Raw genomic sequence first — 15,702 nt, forward strand, 5'->3', positions numbered from 1 at the left:
CAAAAGGCAGCGTGGGGGGCTGTGGGGCCGCCGTACTGCCTACGGGGGAGGCAAAAGCAGCGCGGGTGGCCGTGCTGCCTTTTGCCTGCCCTGCAGGGCAGGTGGTGCCCAGCAAGCCGGCCGCCCCGTCCTGCAGGGCAGGCGAAAGCCCTGCACGCTGCCTCCACTCCGCCCCACGTGATGATGTCACCGAAGTGACGTCATCACACAGCGCAGCCACACTCATGTATCTTCTTGGCTTCCTAGTTAGCAGAGGTACTGGCCATGAAGAAGACCATGTACCAGTCAGGCCATTGGTCCATCTGTCTAATCTAACCAGCAATGATTCTGCGGTCTCAGGCAGAAAGTTTTCATTGCTTATAACTGAAGAACGTTGGCAGAGTGCCTAGGCAGTGGTCAGGACACTGAACTAAGAGTAACAAAAGCTTTATTAACAGAACTAACAATCTGCATAGGAAAGAGAAGAAAATAAATCTAGCTGCCTTGCTAGTTGAGAGAGTTCTAGAAGCGTTCTAAGAGTAGCATTCTGCAGACAGATATGGAGGAAAACCTCTTATTAGAAAGAAGGCACTCCCTCTACAGTCCTGTCTAGCTAGAGCTTTCTGCCCGCTGTAGGATCTTCTTTTCTTCTACAGTCACTCACTACCAACATTTTCTAAGGTACAGCTCCTAATTCCTCTGAGGCAAGGAAACTGCGCAAAGGCCCAGGGATGCATCTCTTGGCAGCTGATAAGAAGTCCAGATGACAAAACTGTACAGATGCGATACTCACGTCTACAATTAGGAAATCGAGCCAGCACCAAGCATTTGTGAAGTATTTGTAGAATCCGTAAGCCACCCATTTCAACAGCATCTCGAGGATAAAGATGTATGTGAATATCTTATCTGCATATTCTAGCATAGTTTTAATATTGCCTCTCTTACTCAAGTGTATGTCTTCAAATGCCTGCAATGAAAGACATAAGTATGGTGTTTTATGCATGCACACTTACACCGGGTTTTCTGGGTATTTAATCCACAAGAATCCATTTTTGGCCTCTGTAATTCTGCACTTGAGGGAGTCAAGTCGTTATTTTTTCTGCAGTACAAAAATGCCCCATTTCTGCTGTGGGCTTTGTGTTTCGTCAGTGGATAGGCTGAGGATTCGTTAGTTTCATCAGTTGTTCAGCTAAGGATGAGTCAGTTTCCTCAATAAATTGGCTCAGGATGGGTCAGTTTCCTCAGTTGATAGACTGAGGAAACGTGCAAGGATTTCTTTTAATGCACCAACCTTGCAAGGTTGCAATATTCTTGTTTTAAACTTTTAAAAAAGGGTTTACCTCCTATTGCCGAGGTTAGCGTGCACACAACACACTTTTCAGTCCATTCTTAAAATTTCTCTTAGCCATATTGCAGCTCATAGGCTTAAAGTTGCAAGATTTTTTTCTTATGCACATTGTTTAAAAATTTTCTTTAAAAAAAAGAATCAATTGGTTGCCATTCAACCAATCAGGATGCAGGGGTATAAAGGGGAGAGTGAAAGGCAGGGCCAGGGTCTGGTCTCACACCAAAGAAAGCATTCTGATCTTCAAAAAAGCCCTGGTTTGATTTCACTGGGGGGAAAAAACATCGGCGCATTCGTCACTTGTAACTTGGCCCTAAGAAAGTCAAATCAGAGTCCATGGAAGAAGTCCCAGCGTCAAGCTGAACTGACTTCATGATATCATTACTTAACCATCTGATTTGCTACATCATAATGCTGTTCCACAGTGAATTGTCCTCGTTCTGTATAGGTTGGGATGGGGGAGGAATGACTGCAAATATTTCTAGCACAGTTTCACCACCAGTAATTGATGAAGCAAAGAGAGTGCTTCACAGGCATGTGGAAGAAATTGTTGGCCAAATTTGTGTTCTCTTTCCTGTTTTGTCTCAGTTCTAGTTAATGATGAGAATTTTTGCAGCTTTCTAAGTTCTAGGTGCTAGTATGCATGACTCCTAGGGTGAAGACATGATCCAGGAACCCCAGTCAAATATCATTAAATACTACACAGGTTCCCATGAGGATTTTTGGAGAAGCCAGCATGGTGCAGTGGTTAGAGACGAGCACCAGGACCTGGAAGCTTCTGGAATCTCCACTCCACCACGGAACTTCACTGGCTAACCTTAGGCCAGGCCCATTCTCTCCACCTAACCTACATCACAAGGTTGTTGTGAGGATAAAATGGCAGAGAACAATTTTGTATGATGCTTTGGGTCCCCATTGGAAGAGAAAAGCAGAGCCCTCCATTTCTCCTTTGAAACACCAGCTCCTGGATCAGATTTTTACCCTGCAGAAATGTGCACGTAGACTTCTGTTTCTCCCCACGTTCCTCGTATTGCAATGTGACAACAGTTTAGAAAATACCCTTTCTTCCATCCTCTGTCATGAAGGCTGCTTAAGCCCCAGAATTTCACTCTTGAGATAAGAGGCCTTTAAAAACCTACCAAAGCTCCGCTGCTCAGCAGAATCATGAACACAATGAAGCTTTCAAACCAGTTGTGTTCGACAATTTGGTAGCATGTCTTTCTTAGATTCCACCACATTTTGCCTGGGAACTTTGTGGGGTTTACCGAAGACCAAGGAAAATGACGTGTAAATCCTGAAAGAGAGATAAAATGAATGATAATCTCAAAAGGGTTGCTGTGTTAGTCTGTTGCAGCAAACAATTAAGAGGAGTCCAATGATTTTATTTATTTATTTATTTATTTATTCAATTTATATACCGCCCATCCCCAGGGGCTCTGGGCGGTGAACAGTTAAAATCGATAAAAACAAAAACTAAAATCAATATACAAATAATAAAACAAATTAACAAGGTGCAGTGGTGGGGAGAACCTTGATAACTTAAGCTGATTCCACACACGTTGGATAAGGCACTTCCAATCCTCTTTGGAGATCATTTGGAATTGAATTTTTCGAGTGTGAAACAAAAACTCCACTTCCAAACGATAGCTAAAGTGCATTGAAAGTGCATTATCCAACGTGTGCGGAATCAGCCGTAAATACTAATGAAATTGTATTCCAGTGTAAGCTTTTGTGAACAAGTAAAGAGAGCCAGTTTGGTGTAGTGGTTAAGAGTGGCTTGACTCTAATCTGGAGAGCCGGGTTTGATTCCCCACTTCTTTGCTTGAAGCCAGCTGGGTGATCTTGATTCAGCCACAGCTTCTTGGAGCTCTCTCAGCCCCACCCACCTCACAAGGGGATTGTCATGAGGATAACAATAACACACTTTGTAAACTGCTCTGAGTGGGTGGTAAGTTGTCCTGAAGGGCAGTATATGAATCCAATGTTATTGTTGTTGTTAAAGTCAAATAATCATGTATGTTACAAGGCTGGTACAGCTCATGTGCAAGTTAACAGTATAGGTAAGAGTAATAAGCCTGATTGAATGTGTGCTAAACATGTGTTTAATGAGGGGGGGGAACCCAATTGAACTCGCATTTTACACGTGACCGTACTCTCCTTCAAAATGGTTTGTGGGCACGAACCAAAATATGAACCAAAATTAAGCACGAACCAAGCCAGTTCACGAACTGCGGTTTGTCAGATCCCACGAACTCTAGGCTGCTTCGTTTGGTTCATTTTTTGGTTCGTGACTGCAGAGAGTCTGGTGTCAATCAATCAGTTTCCTAGGCAACAGGGGATGGACTTCCTGCAGACCTTCTGCTGACCCAGAAGTGACCTTCTTCTGGCCCGGAAGTGACCTTCTGCTGACCTGGAAGTGATGGTTTTCTGACCTGGATGTGATGTTTTCACGAACCAAACTAACCGGTTCGTGAACCAGGGGCAGGTTCATGAAAGTTTGTGGTTCATGGTTTGTGAAATGTGATGAACCACGAACTGCATGGTTCGGTTTTTTCCCCGTTTGTGCCCATCTCTATGACGGACTGGCAGTTGCTGGGGTTTGACTGTGCTTCTTCTGGCCACCAGCAGCCCAGGGTAGTGGCCCAATGGGAATGGCCCAATGGGAATGTTCCCTGTAAGTTGACTGGCCAGCTCACATCAACCTGATTTCCAGTAGCACCTGTTACGAATCTCATGGTGTTTGTTCCGAGTGAGAATCAAGTGTCTAAAGGGGATGCTTACTTTCTGGGAAACAATCATGTGGCTCCTTTAAGTTTTCAGTTAGTTCACGATTATTCTTCATCAGTTCCTCAGGATCTATTAAGTCCACAGTGCTGCCCTCTGAACAACTGGTACTATCAGACTTCTGGAAAACAAAATGACAGTGCGGAGTTTTCCTTTCAGCCAAGCACAACTGCGCCTGGCAGTCAACAGAAAAGATGCGCAGGTACATCTTATATCAATCAATCATTTAGTATGGTCGCAAGGCCAGCCGAGTTAAGTACAGATAAAAAGATACATCTTATATACACAATAGACCAATTTCAGAATTTCAAAAAAAGGGAGGGGATATTTTTTATTACATAGTTGAAAATTAAGAATAATTAAGAACAATTATTAGATATGAAGACAGACAGAAAGATATTTAAGTAGAAGTGAAAAATTAAGAACCTATCTAAACATGTTCTATATGGATATATGTTCTAATTGATGACAATATGATTTAAATGATAGTAGTTTATTCATGATTGGTTTTTTTCCTATATGATCCGGATGATGTGTTTAGATTTTATGAAATATGATTACAGTGTAAGCAGTCGGCCCAGCCTCCACCATGTTTAATACCTGTGATATAAGAATCACAAGGCCCCTGGATTAAATGCAGTTTGGATTGCAAACAAGGGAATTCCAACTAGCAGTTGCTGAATCCCACCCGGGAGATCTAGGGATGAATGGAATGCTGAATGTAAATGCAGAGTGACCAGTGGTGATTAGTTTACAGTCCTCTCTGCTCCAGGTGGAGTCAGAGCAACAAAGGTCTCGCAGTGTCATCCCACTTAGCACATTCCTTTCCCCTTCTTCCCCTTGTAATTCCTTCCTGGGAAAAGGTACATTCCCCAGATAAATTCATCAACTCAGCCCTGGGGACATGGAGAGCCAGTTTGGTGTAGTGCTTAAGAGCGGCAGGACTCTAATCTGGAGAGCCGGGTTTGATTCCCCACTCCACCACTTGAAGCCAGCTGGGTGACCTTGGGTCAGTCACAGTTCTCTGGAGCTCTCTCAGCTCTACCCACCTCACAGGGTGCTTTGTTGTGGGGATAATAATGGCATATTTTGTAAACCACTCTGAGTGGACATTAAGTTGTCCTGAAGGGCGGTATATAAATCGAATGTTGTTGTTATTATTAATTTGCAAACATTCCTTTATGATTCTACAGGAGAGCAAACCTTACTCTTTTGTCCCACCCGGCAGCGCCAATCAAGAAGTTATCAAGCCTTTGTTACTCCCAGGAACTGATCATTGAGGTCTTTGCTCCAATGGCTGGGAGGGATCTCCCGCCTCAGGGTACGTTTTGCCCTGTAAGAATAGGGACCCTTGCCCCATTCAAACTGTGCATGCTTCCAGAACCCAAGTGCTGTTCCCTTAGGGTCATTTCCCTAAGCCTCTCTCTCTGAGCACGCTTATTGGATCCAAAGTGCTGCCCCCTTGAGGTTATCCTAAGCCTCTCTGGCCGAGGATGTTGGACGTTTGAAGTTACTCTCTTCCTCCGTGGACTACTCTCCAGGATAGGTAGATATATTTCCCCTCCCTCACTCTATTTCAACTTCTGCGTAGCTTCCTAGGACTCTCTCTTTCTGTGTAACCATTTTATTATTTACTCCTGTGTGTGTGTGTGTTTTTCCTCTTCGATAAAAGATTGTTCTTTGAACTTAAAACACTAGTCTCATCTGCTCAGCCATTTGGGGCATGTTTCAGCCTGGATTGGGGCCCAGATCGGGCCTCTGACGGGTGGTGGATCACTCTTCTACTCAGCAGCGACCTGATCCTGACCATTTTGGGTCCCTTTTTGGCCATTTTCATCCCCTTTTTGCCATTTTGGGCCCAATTTTGGCCCTGAATGGCCAGGATTGGGTCCAAAACAGCCAGAATAGGTGATGTCAGGGGGTGCAGCATATGCAAATCAGTTATGCTAATGAACCACTTCCAGTGACGGCAAGGGGCATGTCATATGCTAATGAGTTATGCTAATGAGTTCCTCCAGCTCTTTTTCTACGAAATGAGCCCTGACTGGAGTGCTTGCTGTGAGGGGTTTGGGGATCTATCTGCCATGGACTGCCCTCCCTAGAACTGACAATCTCTACGATCACTGGCTGCATTCTCCTTTTCAGTTTGAGAGCCAGTGTAACCGCTATGAGTAACTGGTTCAGCCAGCAGGGCAGAGTCAGTAGCTAGAGCCAGGCAGCTGAGGAAGAAGCTGGTTGCTGGGGAGCTGAATAATAATTAATATGCTCTTGTCACCTTGAATAAAGTAATCAAATGTTCTGTGTGAACAATATGACTTAAAGTGGTGTTTGTGTATCGTGTTTAGTTGGTGTTACTGGGATTGTATTATTTTTGTTCTTGGGGCTGTAATTCCCCAAGAAGAGAACAGAAGCCTGGGCTACAGTTGCTTCGAATTGGAAAGATAGTGGGAAAGGACTCTATCATTAATCTGATTCCACTAAATTGAACTGTTTACCTTTCAAAGACATTGTTGGTTTAAAGTTTCTGTATGGTTGCACTGATGAGTTTAATTAAAAAAAAAACAGTTGTATTGTATTAAATATTAAAAGGTTTGTAAAAGATTTTTTCTTAACTTAAATTTGTGTGAAAGTTTGCTCCCTACGCCCCACAGAACCCATACAAGGAGAAGTTACAAAAGCGCAGTGTAGTGGTTAGAGAGTTGGGCCAGTATCTGGAAGACCCGAGTTCAAATCCCCACTCTGCCATGGAAGATTGCGGGGTGACCTTGGGCCACTCACTCCCTCTCAGCCTAACCTACCTTGCAGGGCTGTTGTGAGGATAAAATGGCAGATAGAAGAGTGATGTAAACTGTGTTGGGACCTCTATGGGGGGAAAAGGCAGGGTGTAAATGAAGTAAATAATACATTCCCAAATGGCTTTTACCTCTTTTTGCTCTAGTGAGGAACACTCCGCTTTCCACTGAATGCTTAGTTCCCCAGGAGATGAGAGTTCAGATGTCCAGCTCCAGGCGTCAGAGTTCTTGCTCCGGTCTCCTCTCATTCGCAACTGGGTTTCCTGTCCAAAAGATGTCACACTGGGCTTAGATTCAAGGCCATGTCACTAGGATTTGTTTTGATTTAATAAACCTTTGCCCCCACTTTTGGTACACAGAACTAGGAGGGCTGGAGAGAGGCTGTCTTTTCCATCTCTGTCAAAACATATTAATAGGTGGAGCGCTGACTCTAGCCTCTGTGTTAACAGTAGTTATTCTATCATCCTCACAACTTGAGGCAAAGCATCAGGTCTCAACAACTTGTGAACAGTGTAGTGCAAACTTCCTCAATCTAGAACTAGCTAGATACTTATCACCTCTCTTGGCAAACATTTTGGAAAAACTCACCTGTTTTCTAGCAGTTCTCTCTTGGAGTGTAATGTTAGTGTGCGCAAAATGACGGTGCCACATACATGCGCATTATCGCATTCCTTTCTGAGAGCAGAACCACAAGTGACAAAAGGCACAGATTGGACGCTTGTCAGCTTCCCTCAAGTTTTGATGGGAAATGTAGGCAGCTTGGCGGAATGTTGGACAAGTGACAGTTGAAAAGTCCATTGGACGGCAGTCGGAGAGCCAAGCTGCAAGACCAGGATGCCTACATTTCCCATCAAAACTTGAGGGAAGCTGACTAGTGTCCAACCTGTGTCAGGTGTCACTTGTGGTTCTGCTCTGAGAACTGGAATTCCCAGAACCTGCCCTGGAAATTCCGCTCCATCCCCAACACCAAACTATACTCCTTTTGGAACAAGAGAGAGTTTTATACTATATTCAAGAAACAAGTTGACCCAAACAGAGAAGATAATCACAAGCAGTAATAGGCTGCTTGTTCTGATAACATAGTTCAGTAATCAATGAGAGTTTCCTCCTTAAGATCCAGAGGAGTTAGCCGTGTTAGTCAGTAGTAGCAAAATTGAAAATAGTCCAGTAGCACCTTCAAGACTAACCAACTTTACTGTAGCATAAGCTTTCGAGAACCACAGCTCTCTTCTCTTCCCTCCACGCATCTGACGAAGAGAACTGTGATTCTCGAAAGCTTATGCTACAATAAAGTTGGTTAGTCTTGAAGGTGCTACTGGACTATTTTCAATTTTCCTCCTTAAGAGTAACTGATTGATACTAAAGAACAGTGCAAATGTCTCCAAGGCAGCTAGCTTTATAATTTCTGTAGTTTCAGAGCAATCAATGAATTTCAACAACAGCAAGGTGTTCAACATTAGGAATTTTTGCATTTGCAACAACAAAGCATCTGGCTGTGGGATTCTCTCCTGCTAAATGTTGACTGCACATGTGTAGAACAGAACAGAACGATCAAGTTGGAAGGCACCTTTCCAGCCATCGAGTCCAACCTCAGATTCAATGTAGGAAATCAAAACATCCCCACTTGATGGCTGTCCACCATCTACTTGAAGACTTCAAGTGAAAGAGCACCCGCCCTGCCCTGCCCTGCACCGCAAGATTGGTTTGTTGGGCCACAAGAAATGATGTTGTCCAAGTTTGTCATGAGAATACAAATTTGTCCCCCTACCTTTTAAAATTCATTCATTAATCATAATAATTTTTCTCCTTCTCTCTCTACTGAAGGTGTTCTGTGTAGTTTTTAGAATTATTATTGTCATAAAATAATCACACATGAAAATAGCCGCAGTATATCAGGCATTGTGTGTGTGTATGTGCCATCAAGTCACTTCGGACTTCTTGGTGACCCCAGCAAGAGGCTTTCAAGGCAAGTGAGAAGCAGAGGTGGTTTGCCATTGCCTTCCTCTGCAGAGTCTTCCTTGGGGGTCTCCCATCCAAGTACTGACCCTGCTTAGCTTCCAGGATCTGACGAGACCGGGCTATCCCATTCCACTTTCCCTCCCATATCAGACATCCCTCGTACTAAAATAGGAGAGATAATGCTCTGCTATATCACAAATACAGATCAGAATATAAAACAAGCTTCTATTCTGTTCTGTTCAAGGCTTGGAAATGCCAAGAGTATCTGGGGAAAGGAGAGGCCGCGATATGGCTGTACTGAACAGGAAATGGCTCCATGTGGAGGCCTAGAAACCAGCACAAAATGATGAAACTGAAATTGGGTCACTTCAAGATTGTGTCTCCCTCTCAACTCACCATCGTAGAGAAGTACATTTTAGGCAGCTGTTACAGAATTCTTGCTCTGCTCTTTTTGCAACCAATGACTTTAAATTACGGTAGTTATTTGGCACCCACATAAAACCCCAAGCCCTGTATATCGAGGCACAAGTAGAGGGAAAGCCTTCTGCCATTATCTAAATTATTCTAAATCTCAAGGTTCCTAAGGCTTCCCCTGCAGATAGGATAATTTGGAGTAAGTGGCTGAAGCATGGGGTTCTTGATTTGAAGAAGGGCACAAAATCAGAGGAAAGCCCCCTCGACCTAGGGTTGCCAGGTTCCTATACCCTCTTGGCAAGGGGAGGGACCTGGCACTTACCTTGTACCTCCTGCGCTTTTTGGTTTGCGCATGTGCTCTCAGTGTTTATATGATGGCATCACTTCTGGGAAGTGACATCATCATGTCGGCCATAGGTGTGATCCTGCATTTTGCATGGGGCTAAATGTCATGTCATGTCTGTGTACAGTCATGCCATGATTGTCTGTATGTTGTAACCACAATGCTCATTACTAACCTGATGTATTCTCTCCTTATTACAAAGTGTTACTTTTTGAGACCCAGAATGGGCCTCTCCTGTTATCTTATAGAAATATGCACCTCTAAGCTAGCACTGACCTTGAAGCGTCCAGATGCCAGCTTTTGCTACTTTGCCCAGACGCTGGGAATGTATTATTGTGTACTGAATATCTAGCCATAGCTAAAAAGGGTTCTCACAGGACCCATGTAGACTTGTGCACCAAAACCTTAACAGTTATTTGAGCACAGGGAAAATCAAGTATAACATAGATTGCTTGTCTTGCCTTCTCACTTCTACCAAGCTCCGTGATGGAGTGCAGACCTGAACTGTAAAATCCTAAATAAAGCTTTTCTACTGGAACCAATGTGTATTCACTGGAGAGGGGCTGAGGGATCTACCTGGCAGGAACTGACACTAATTCTGGCCTGTTTGGCGCCAAAACTGCCACCAGCAAAGCGCAATGATGTCAATTTGCCTGCTGGTGGCGGGTGATTTCTGGGGGGCTTGTCACCTCCCACTGATCGCCAGTGATCTACGAGCAACATGGCAAACCTCTGGGAGATTGCCTGCTACCAGCAGGCTCCTGGGAACCCTATCTGGGCCTCTACACCCTGTTTGTTGGCCCTGGCTGGCTGTGGTGTGAAACAACATGCTGGAATAGATGGACCAGGATGGCTGTTCTTACAGTCTTCCATACTGTGTTTCAGTTTGGATGGTCCTGAATATGAACATGTGTCCTTCACCTTTGTCTCTTACCTGCTTATTATAGTCTATGTCCACAACGGCACCTTGCTTATCTCCAGCATCTTCAGAATCTTCACTATCCGACTCCGCCTCGGCGATGGGAACACAGACAAACATCCTGGGATTGGTAATGAAATCATCGAGAATATCAGCCGTGCGCCTCTCCCCATTTTTCTCATTCTCTCGGCTCCCATGAATCTCGTTGGCAACTTTGCCATCTTTTCTATGCTCCGCCTGGTTTTTCTCCAAATCACATTTGATCTTTTTTTGTGACACTTTCCGTGGGTACCTGAGCGCTTTCAAACAGAAAGCCAACATGGTGTGTTTTGCAATGTTAATTCCTTTGTGGATTCGAGCAAAAGCGATCTGAAGATTGTTCATTTCTTTGTCGTCCTCTGGCAGTTGGAGGTTGTCTGCACTGAAGGAGTTCAGCAGCAATGCAATGAATAAATTGAGAACCTGGAAGCAACAGAATGTTTAACAACATTTCCAGCAGCTCTGAAGGAAAGGTTTAAAAAAACAATAATTTAAGATGTTAAATGACTTTCAGATGTCCAATGTCCTGGGGTGCAGTGAAAAAATAGAAACGGAAACCGAACAGACCTGAAAGGACCACTGACAGATACAGGAAAAAAGACAGTGCTTTTCCTTTGTGTCTGGGCTTCCAAAACCAACTTGATCTTTTTAACAATCATCCACTGATTGCAAAGAACAAAATTTAAGATGCCACATTATTTCCAGCATTCACAGATAGCTTTTCGCCTAAAGTATGATCCAGGCTTTGCAATTGGTGGTACAAATATACTCACTAGCAAGTTGAAACTTGGATTACCAAGATGGGAATGTGTTCATGTTTCAGAAGGGCACAGTTGGTATGCCAAAATCAGAGCAAGACCTCAGTGTGGAAGCAACAGTAGTTTTATTTAGCTTAAATACACAGCAGTATTAAAGAGAGGGTATGGCTCAGTATCATAGGTAGAGATGGGCACGAACCAAAATATGAACCAAAATTAAGCATGAACCAGGCTGGTTCATGGTTCGTGAACCACAGTTCATCAGATCCCATTTCTGACAAACCGCCACGAACTTTAGGATGGTTCGTTTGGTTCATTTTTTGGTTTGTGACTGCAAACAGCCTGGTGCCAATCAATGTTTCCTAGGCAACAGGGGATGGATTTCCTGTAGACCTTCTGCTGGCCCAGAAGTGACCTTCTGCTGACCCGAAAGTGACGATTTTCTAACCCGGATGTGACATTTTTGCAAACCAAATGAACCGGTTCACGAACCAGGGGCAGGTTCATGAAAGTTCGTGGTTCATGGTTTGTGAAATTTGACAAACCACGAACCACATGGTTCAGTTTTTTTCTGGTTCATACCCATCTCTAGTCATAGGACCTGTTCAATCACCAGCATTTTGGGGAGAGGCCATGGCTCTGTGGTACAACATCTGCTTGGCATGCAGAAGGTTCCAGGTTCAATCCCTGGCATCTCCAGGATTTCAAAGGTGGGAAGAAATCTTCCTCTGCTTAAGAGCTATTGCCAGACACAGAAGATAATGATGAGGATATTTGTCTATTTTATTGACAGGAGAATGTAATTTTGCTAACAGCCTCTCCCATCCCCTCAACAAGGAATCTAAAAACTCACCACTAAATTTCCAATCACCATGACCAGCAAGAAGACTAGCAGGCACAGCGGCTGATAAGAGATCGTCATGCAATCCCACATTGTTTCAATCCATTCTCCACAGAGAATTCGGAAGATAATGAGGAAGGAATGGAAAAAATCCATCATGTGCCATCGTGCTTTCTGGGAGTCGTCTGTTACATTACCATACTTCTTCCGATAGCTGCTCCCAAACAGCTGCATTCCAACAACCGCAAAAATAAAGACGATAATGGCCAGAACGAGGGTGAGGTTGCCCAAAGCATCCACCGAGTTTAAAATTATTTTGATAAGGGTATTTAAGGTTGGCCAGGACTTTGCCAACTTAAAGACTCGCAGCTGTTGGGGAAGAAAAAGTGTCACACAGTTAGATGCCAAAAGACATCAGGTTGTGCATATCAGGCATGCTAACTTGCATTCACATTTGACTACAGCGCCAGCCTCTCCATGGGGCTTCCCTTGAAGAGTGTACAAAACTTGTACAGGATGTAGTTGGCCAATCGCTACCTGGGGCTAAGCAAGTAGAGCGTGTCACACTGATCTTATGTCAGCTTTGTTGCTTCCTGGCCTAGTTTAACATGCTGATCTTAAGCTTTAAATGGTCCTCAAGGGTCTGGATCCAGCATATATATGTAAACACATACATATGCTGGCTCCAGACCCTTGAGGACTATTTAAAGCTTAAGACCAGCATGTTAAACTAGGCCAGGAAGCAACAAACCTTAATTGTAGTTTATTGTAGTTTTTTAACTGTAGTTTGTTAATTGTAACTGTTTAATTGTAGTTTTTAATGATTTTGTGTGTGTTTTTGTGTGTTGTGGTTAGTTGTGTTTAAAGCTAATTTTAATGCTTTTGAATGCTCATCATCTTGCAAAACCTTTGTTTTTGGGAAAGGTGGCATACAAACATTTTAAATAAATAACAATAAACATTGAGGCTGCAATCCTAAACACACTTATTCGGGTGTAAGACTGCACTTAACTCATAGCGATTGATGTAGGGGTGTACATCACCCATACAGAGTGCTGCTATTTTTATATGATGTTTTAATGTTTTAATATGGAACGTTTTAAAATTATTTTAAGGTTGTTATCCGCCCTGAGCCTGCTTGCGGGGAGGGCGGAATACAAATATGATATAAGTAAATAAGTAAATAAATAAATAAATAAATAAATAAAATGTTTAGGGCAGCTGCAGTTCTGAAGGACTGCTTTCTTCCTCCTCAGTCTATTTATTTATTTAGAATATTTCTATGCCGCCTCTTCAGAGTCCTGCTATACTGACTCACACATTAGGATTGTCTCTGAGAGCCGGACCAAATGAGACATTTTTCATGAGGTGGGTCGGCGCAAGTTTACCTGGGAAATGTAGGAGACTCCTTCCCCTCTCTGCCACTGCTCGCCGCCTGCTGCCCTCTCTGAACATGTGTGTTTGTGTATGGGGGGTGGAGCCCTGAGGCATTTCCCTCCCCCCTTTCTCCGGCCTGTCGCCTCACAAACTAGAAAGGAGCTGAGGAAAAATGATACGTTTCTTTTTGGGGACTGGAGTGGGGAGTGGGGAAGGGATGGGACAATGACAGAAGAAAGCAAAGGGGAAGGGAAAGGAGAAAGTGGGAAGGATTTGGAGAAACAGCTGCACCTCAGGGTGTGCACTTTGAATGAGCTGCTGAAGACGCAAATCCTTCCAGGCACAAGTCCCCCCCCCCCCCCATGCAAGGGCGCCTTGGGAGAGAGCAGCAGCAGCCCACCCCAGAACAGTCTTTGGGGGCCCTCACATCCAGCAGGCTTGTGCCTGGAAGAAGGATTACCCCCTGGGTCTGTATAACATCTAATAGCTTACCACCCACCCCATGGGTTTTGGTTATTGACTGTGCAATATTTTTAAGTTTTATAAGATGGAATTGTTTGGTTTATTTTGCTTCCTTATTTTTATACTCTGATGTGATCTGCTTCCAAGGAGAGCAGAATATAAGTGCAATAATTAAATTAAATTAAATGGGCTTAGACTGGAACACCCAGAATATCTCTACATAGAATTGCACTATTAGAAAATTGGTTACAAAATTTTGCCAAGCCGTGAATGCACTTGTAAGCCTTGAAGAAATTACGATTTCTTGGGCTTTAGTTCCTGCTTCTGAAACTGAACTTCCTCATGTAGTGCCTCTGAAGATTAATGAGGTAATTCTTTCCAAATGCTTGTAATTGATAATGATGTTTCTCATAACATGTCCATATAGGAGAAAGCCTATTTTATGTCTCCAATGAAAAGTAACGAGAAAAGGACGAGAGAATTACCAGCCTCAAGGACCGTAAAACCGTCAGGCTTCCTTTCCCCCGACTTTTTCCTTTGGCCGTTTCTTTGGGTATGAGCAGCTCCACAAGGCTCAAGAAAACAATCACACTGTCAAAGATATTAGATCGCTGCTGAAAGTAATGATAAGGATCCATCGCAATGATTTTCAGGACCATTTCTGCCGTAAAAATCCCTGCAAAAACCTGTAAGATGGAAATGGCGCGTCAAATCCAAATATACCTAATTCTCCCTCCTCCTGGATAGGGCTGGTTCACATGGCCAACTCGGCAAGCATGCTGAGTAAACGGGTTGTATGGATCCAAACAGAGTTAAGTCATAGCATTGTTTTACTATATTCCCAACTGGCAGTTCAGTTAACAGTTACCATGTTACCTTCACCCATTTTTTGTGGCTTTTTACTGGCACAGAATGCTAAAGAATCTCAAGAATCAAAAATGGACTGGGAAGATCTTCTGTTCCACTTATCTCCTTTGCCATCGCTGCGATGGAATATATGGGACAGCAGGCAAATTAACAGATAATGAAAGTTGTCTCTTCACAGAATCATAGGGTTCAAAGGGACCTCCAGGGTCATCTAGTCCAACCCCATCTAATCTCTTCTGGGGACAGAGTTTTTGTTGAACTATCAGTGAATGGTAGGAAAGGGGACAGAAGACAAATAGCCCTGCTTAAGATTCTTACTTTTTTATCCTTCGATTTTCAGTCTAGGTTAAACTGAGAGAATGTAATTGGCCCAACATCAACCAGTAAGCTTCATGGCAGAAGGGATATTTGAGCTGGTATGTCCCCGTTCAAATTTCAGCACTCTAACCACTACACCACAGGGGGAGACACACACATAGTTGGACTCAGGCTAGGCTTCACGGAAGGCTAAAGTCATCCTTCTGCAGTTAAAGACAGCCCTTGCATGATGCAAAAAGGTAAAGATTCTTAGTTAGTCGTTGCTAAATCATACAGTAGTCAAGAGGGTTATCACAAAAAAAGTAAGGGGCAAACTTCTCTCCCCTGCCCCAGCTGTACTTTGTGTATTACTTGATCTGGGAAGAATCATACCTCTAATGATAAATACACAAATATGCAGGGCTCATTTCGAGGGGGAACGTGCAGGAACGCGATTCCGGCAGTTCCCCAAAGAGGTCACATGTCAGGTGGCCCCGCCATTTTGGGCCCGTTTCGTCCTGGATTG

At 43.6% G+C, this 15,702-nt stretch overlaps 1 protein-coding gene across 1 annotated transcript in view; it reads right to left on the reverse strand.

Moving 5' to 3' along the window:
* The window catches only part of LOC129337362 (sodium channel protein type 5 subunit alpha-like), a 57,875-nt gene that overhangs the window by 12,560 nt on the left and 29,613 nt on the right, over positions 1 to 15,702 (reverse strand). Inside the window, exons 14-20 of the mRNA XM_054990964.1 lie at positions 14,498 to 14,698; positions 12,186 to 12,542; positions 10,551 to 10,997; positions 7,032 to 7,163; positions 4,106 to 4,283; positions 2,464 to 2,618; positions 773 to 946 (exon numbers count right to left, since the gene is read on the reverse strand). Coding sequence (XP_054846939.1) covers positions 773 to 946; positions 2,464 to 2,618; positions 4,106 to 4,283; positions 7,032 to 7,163; positions 10,551 to 10,997; positions 12,186 to 12,542; positions 14,498 to 14,698 — 1,644 coding nt within the window. The remainder of the gene's footprint in view (positions 1 to 772; positions 947 to 2,463; positions 2,619 to 4,105; positions 4,284 to 7,031; positions 7,164 to 10,550; positions 10,998 to 12,185; positions 12,543 to 14,497; positions 14,699 to 15,702) is intronic.

Source organism: Eublepharis macularius, chromosome 11 (genome assembly GCF_028583425.1).
Source record: "Eublepharis macularius isolate TG4126 chromosome 11, MPM_Emac_v1.0, whole genome shotgun sequence".
Lineage (NCBI taxonomy): Eukaryota > Metazoa > Chordata > Lepidosauria > Squamata > Eublepharidae > Eublepharis > Eublepharis macularius.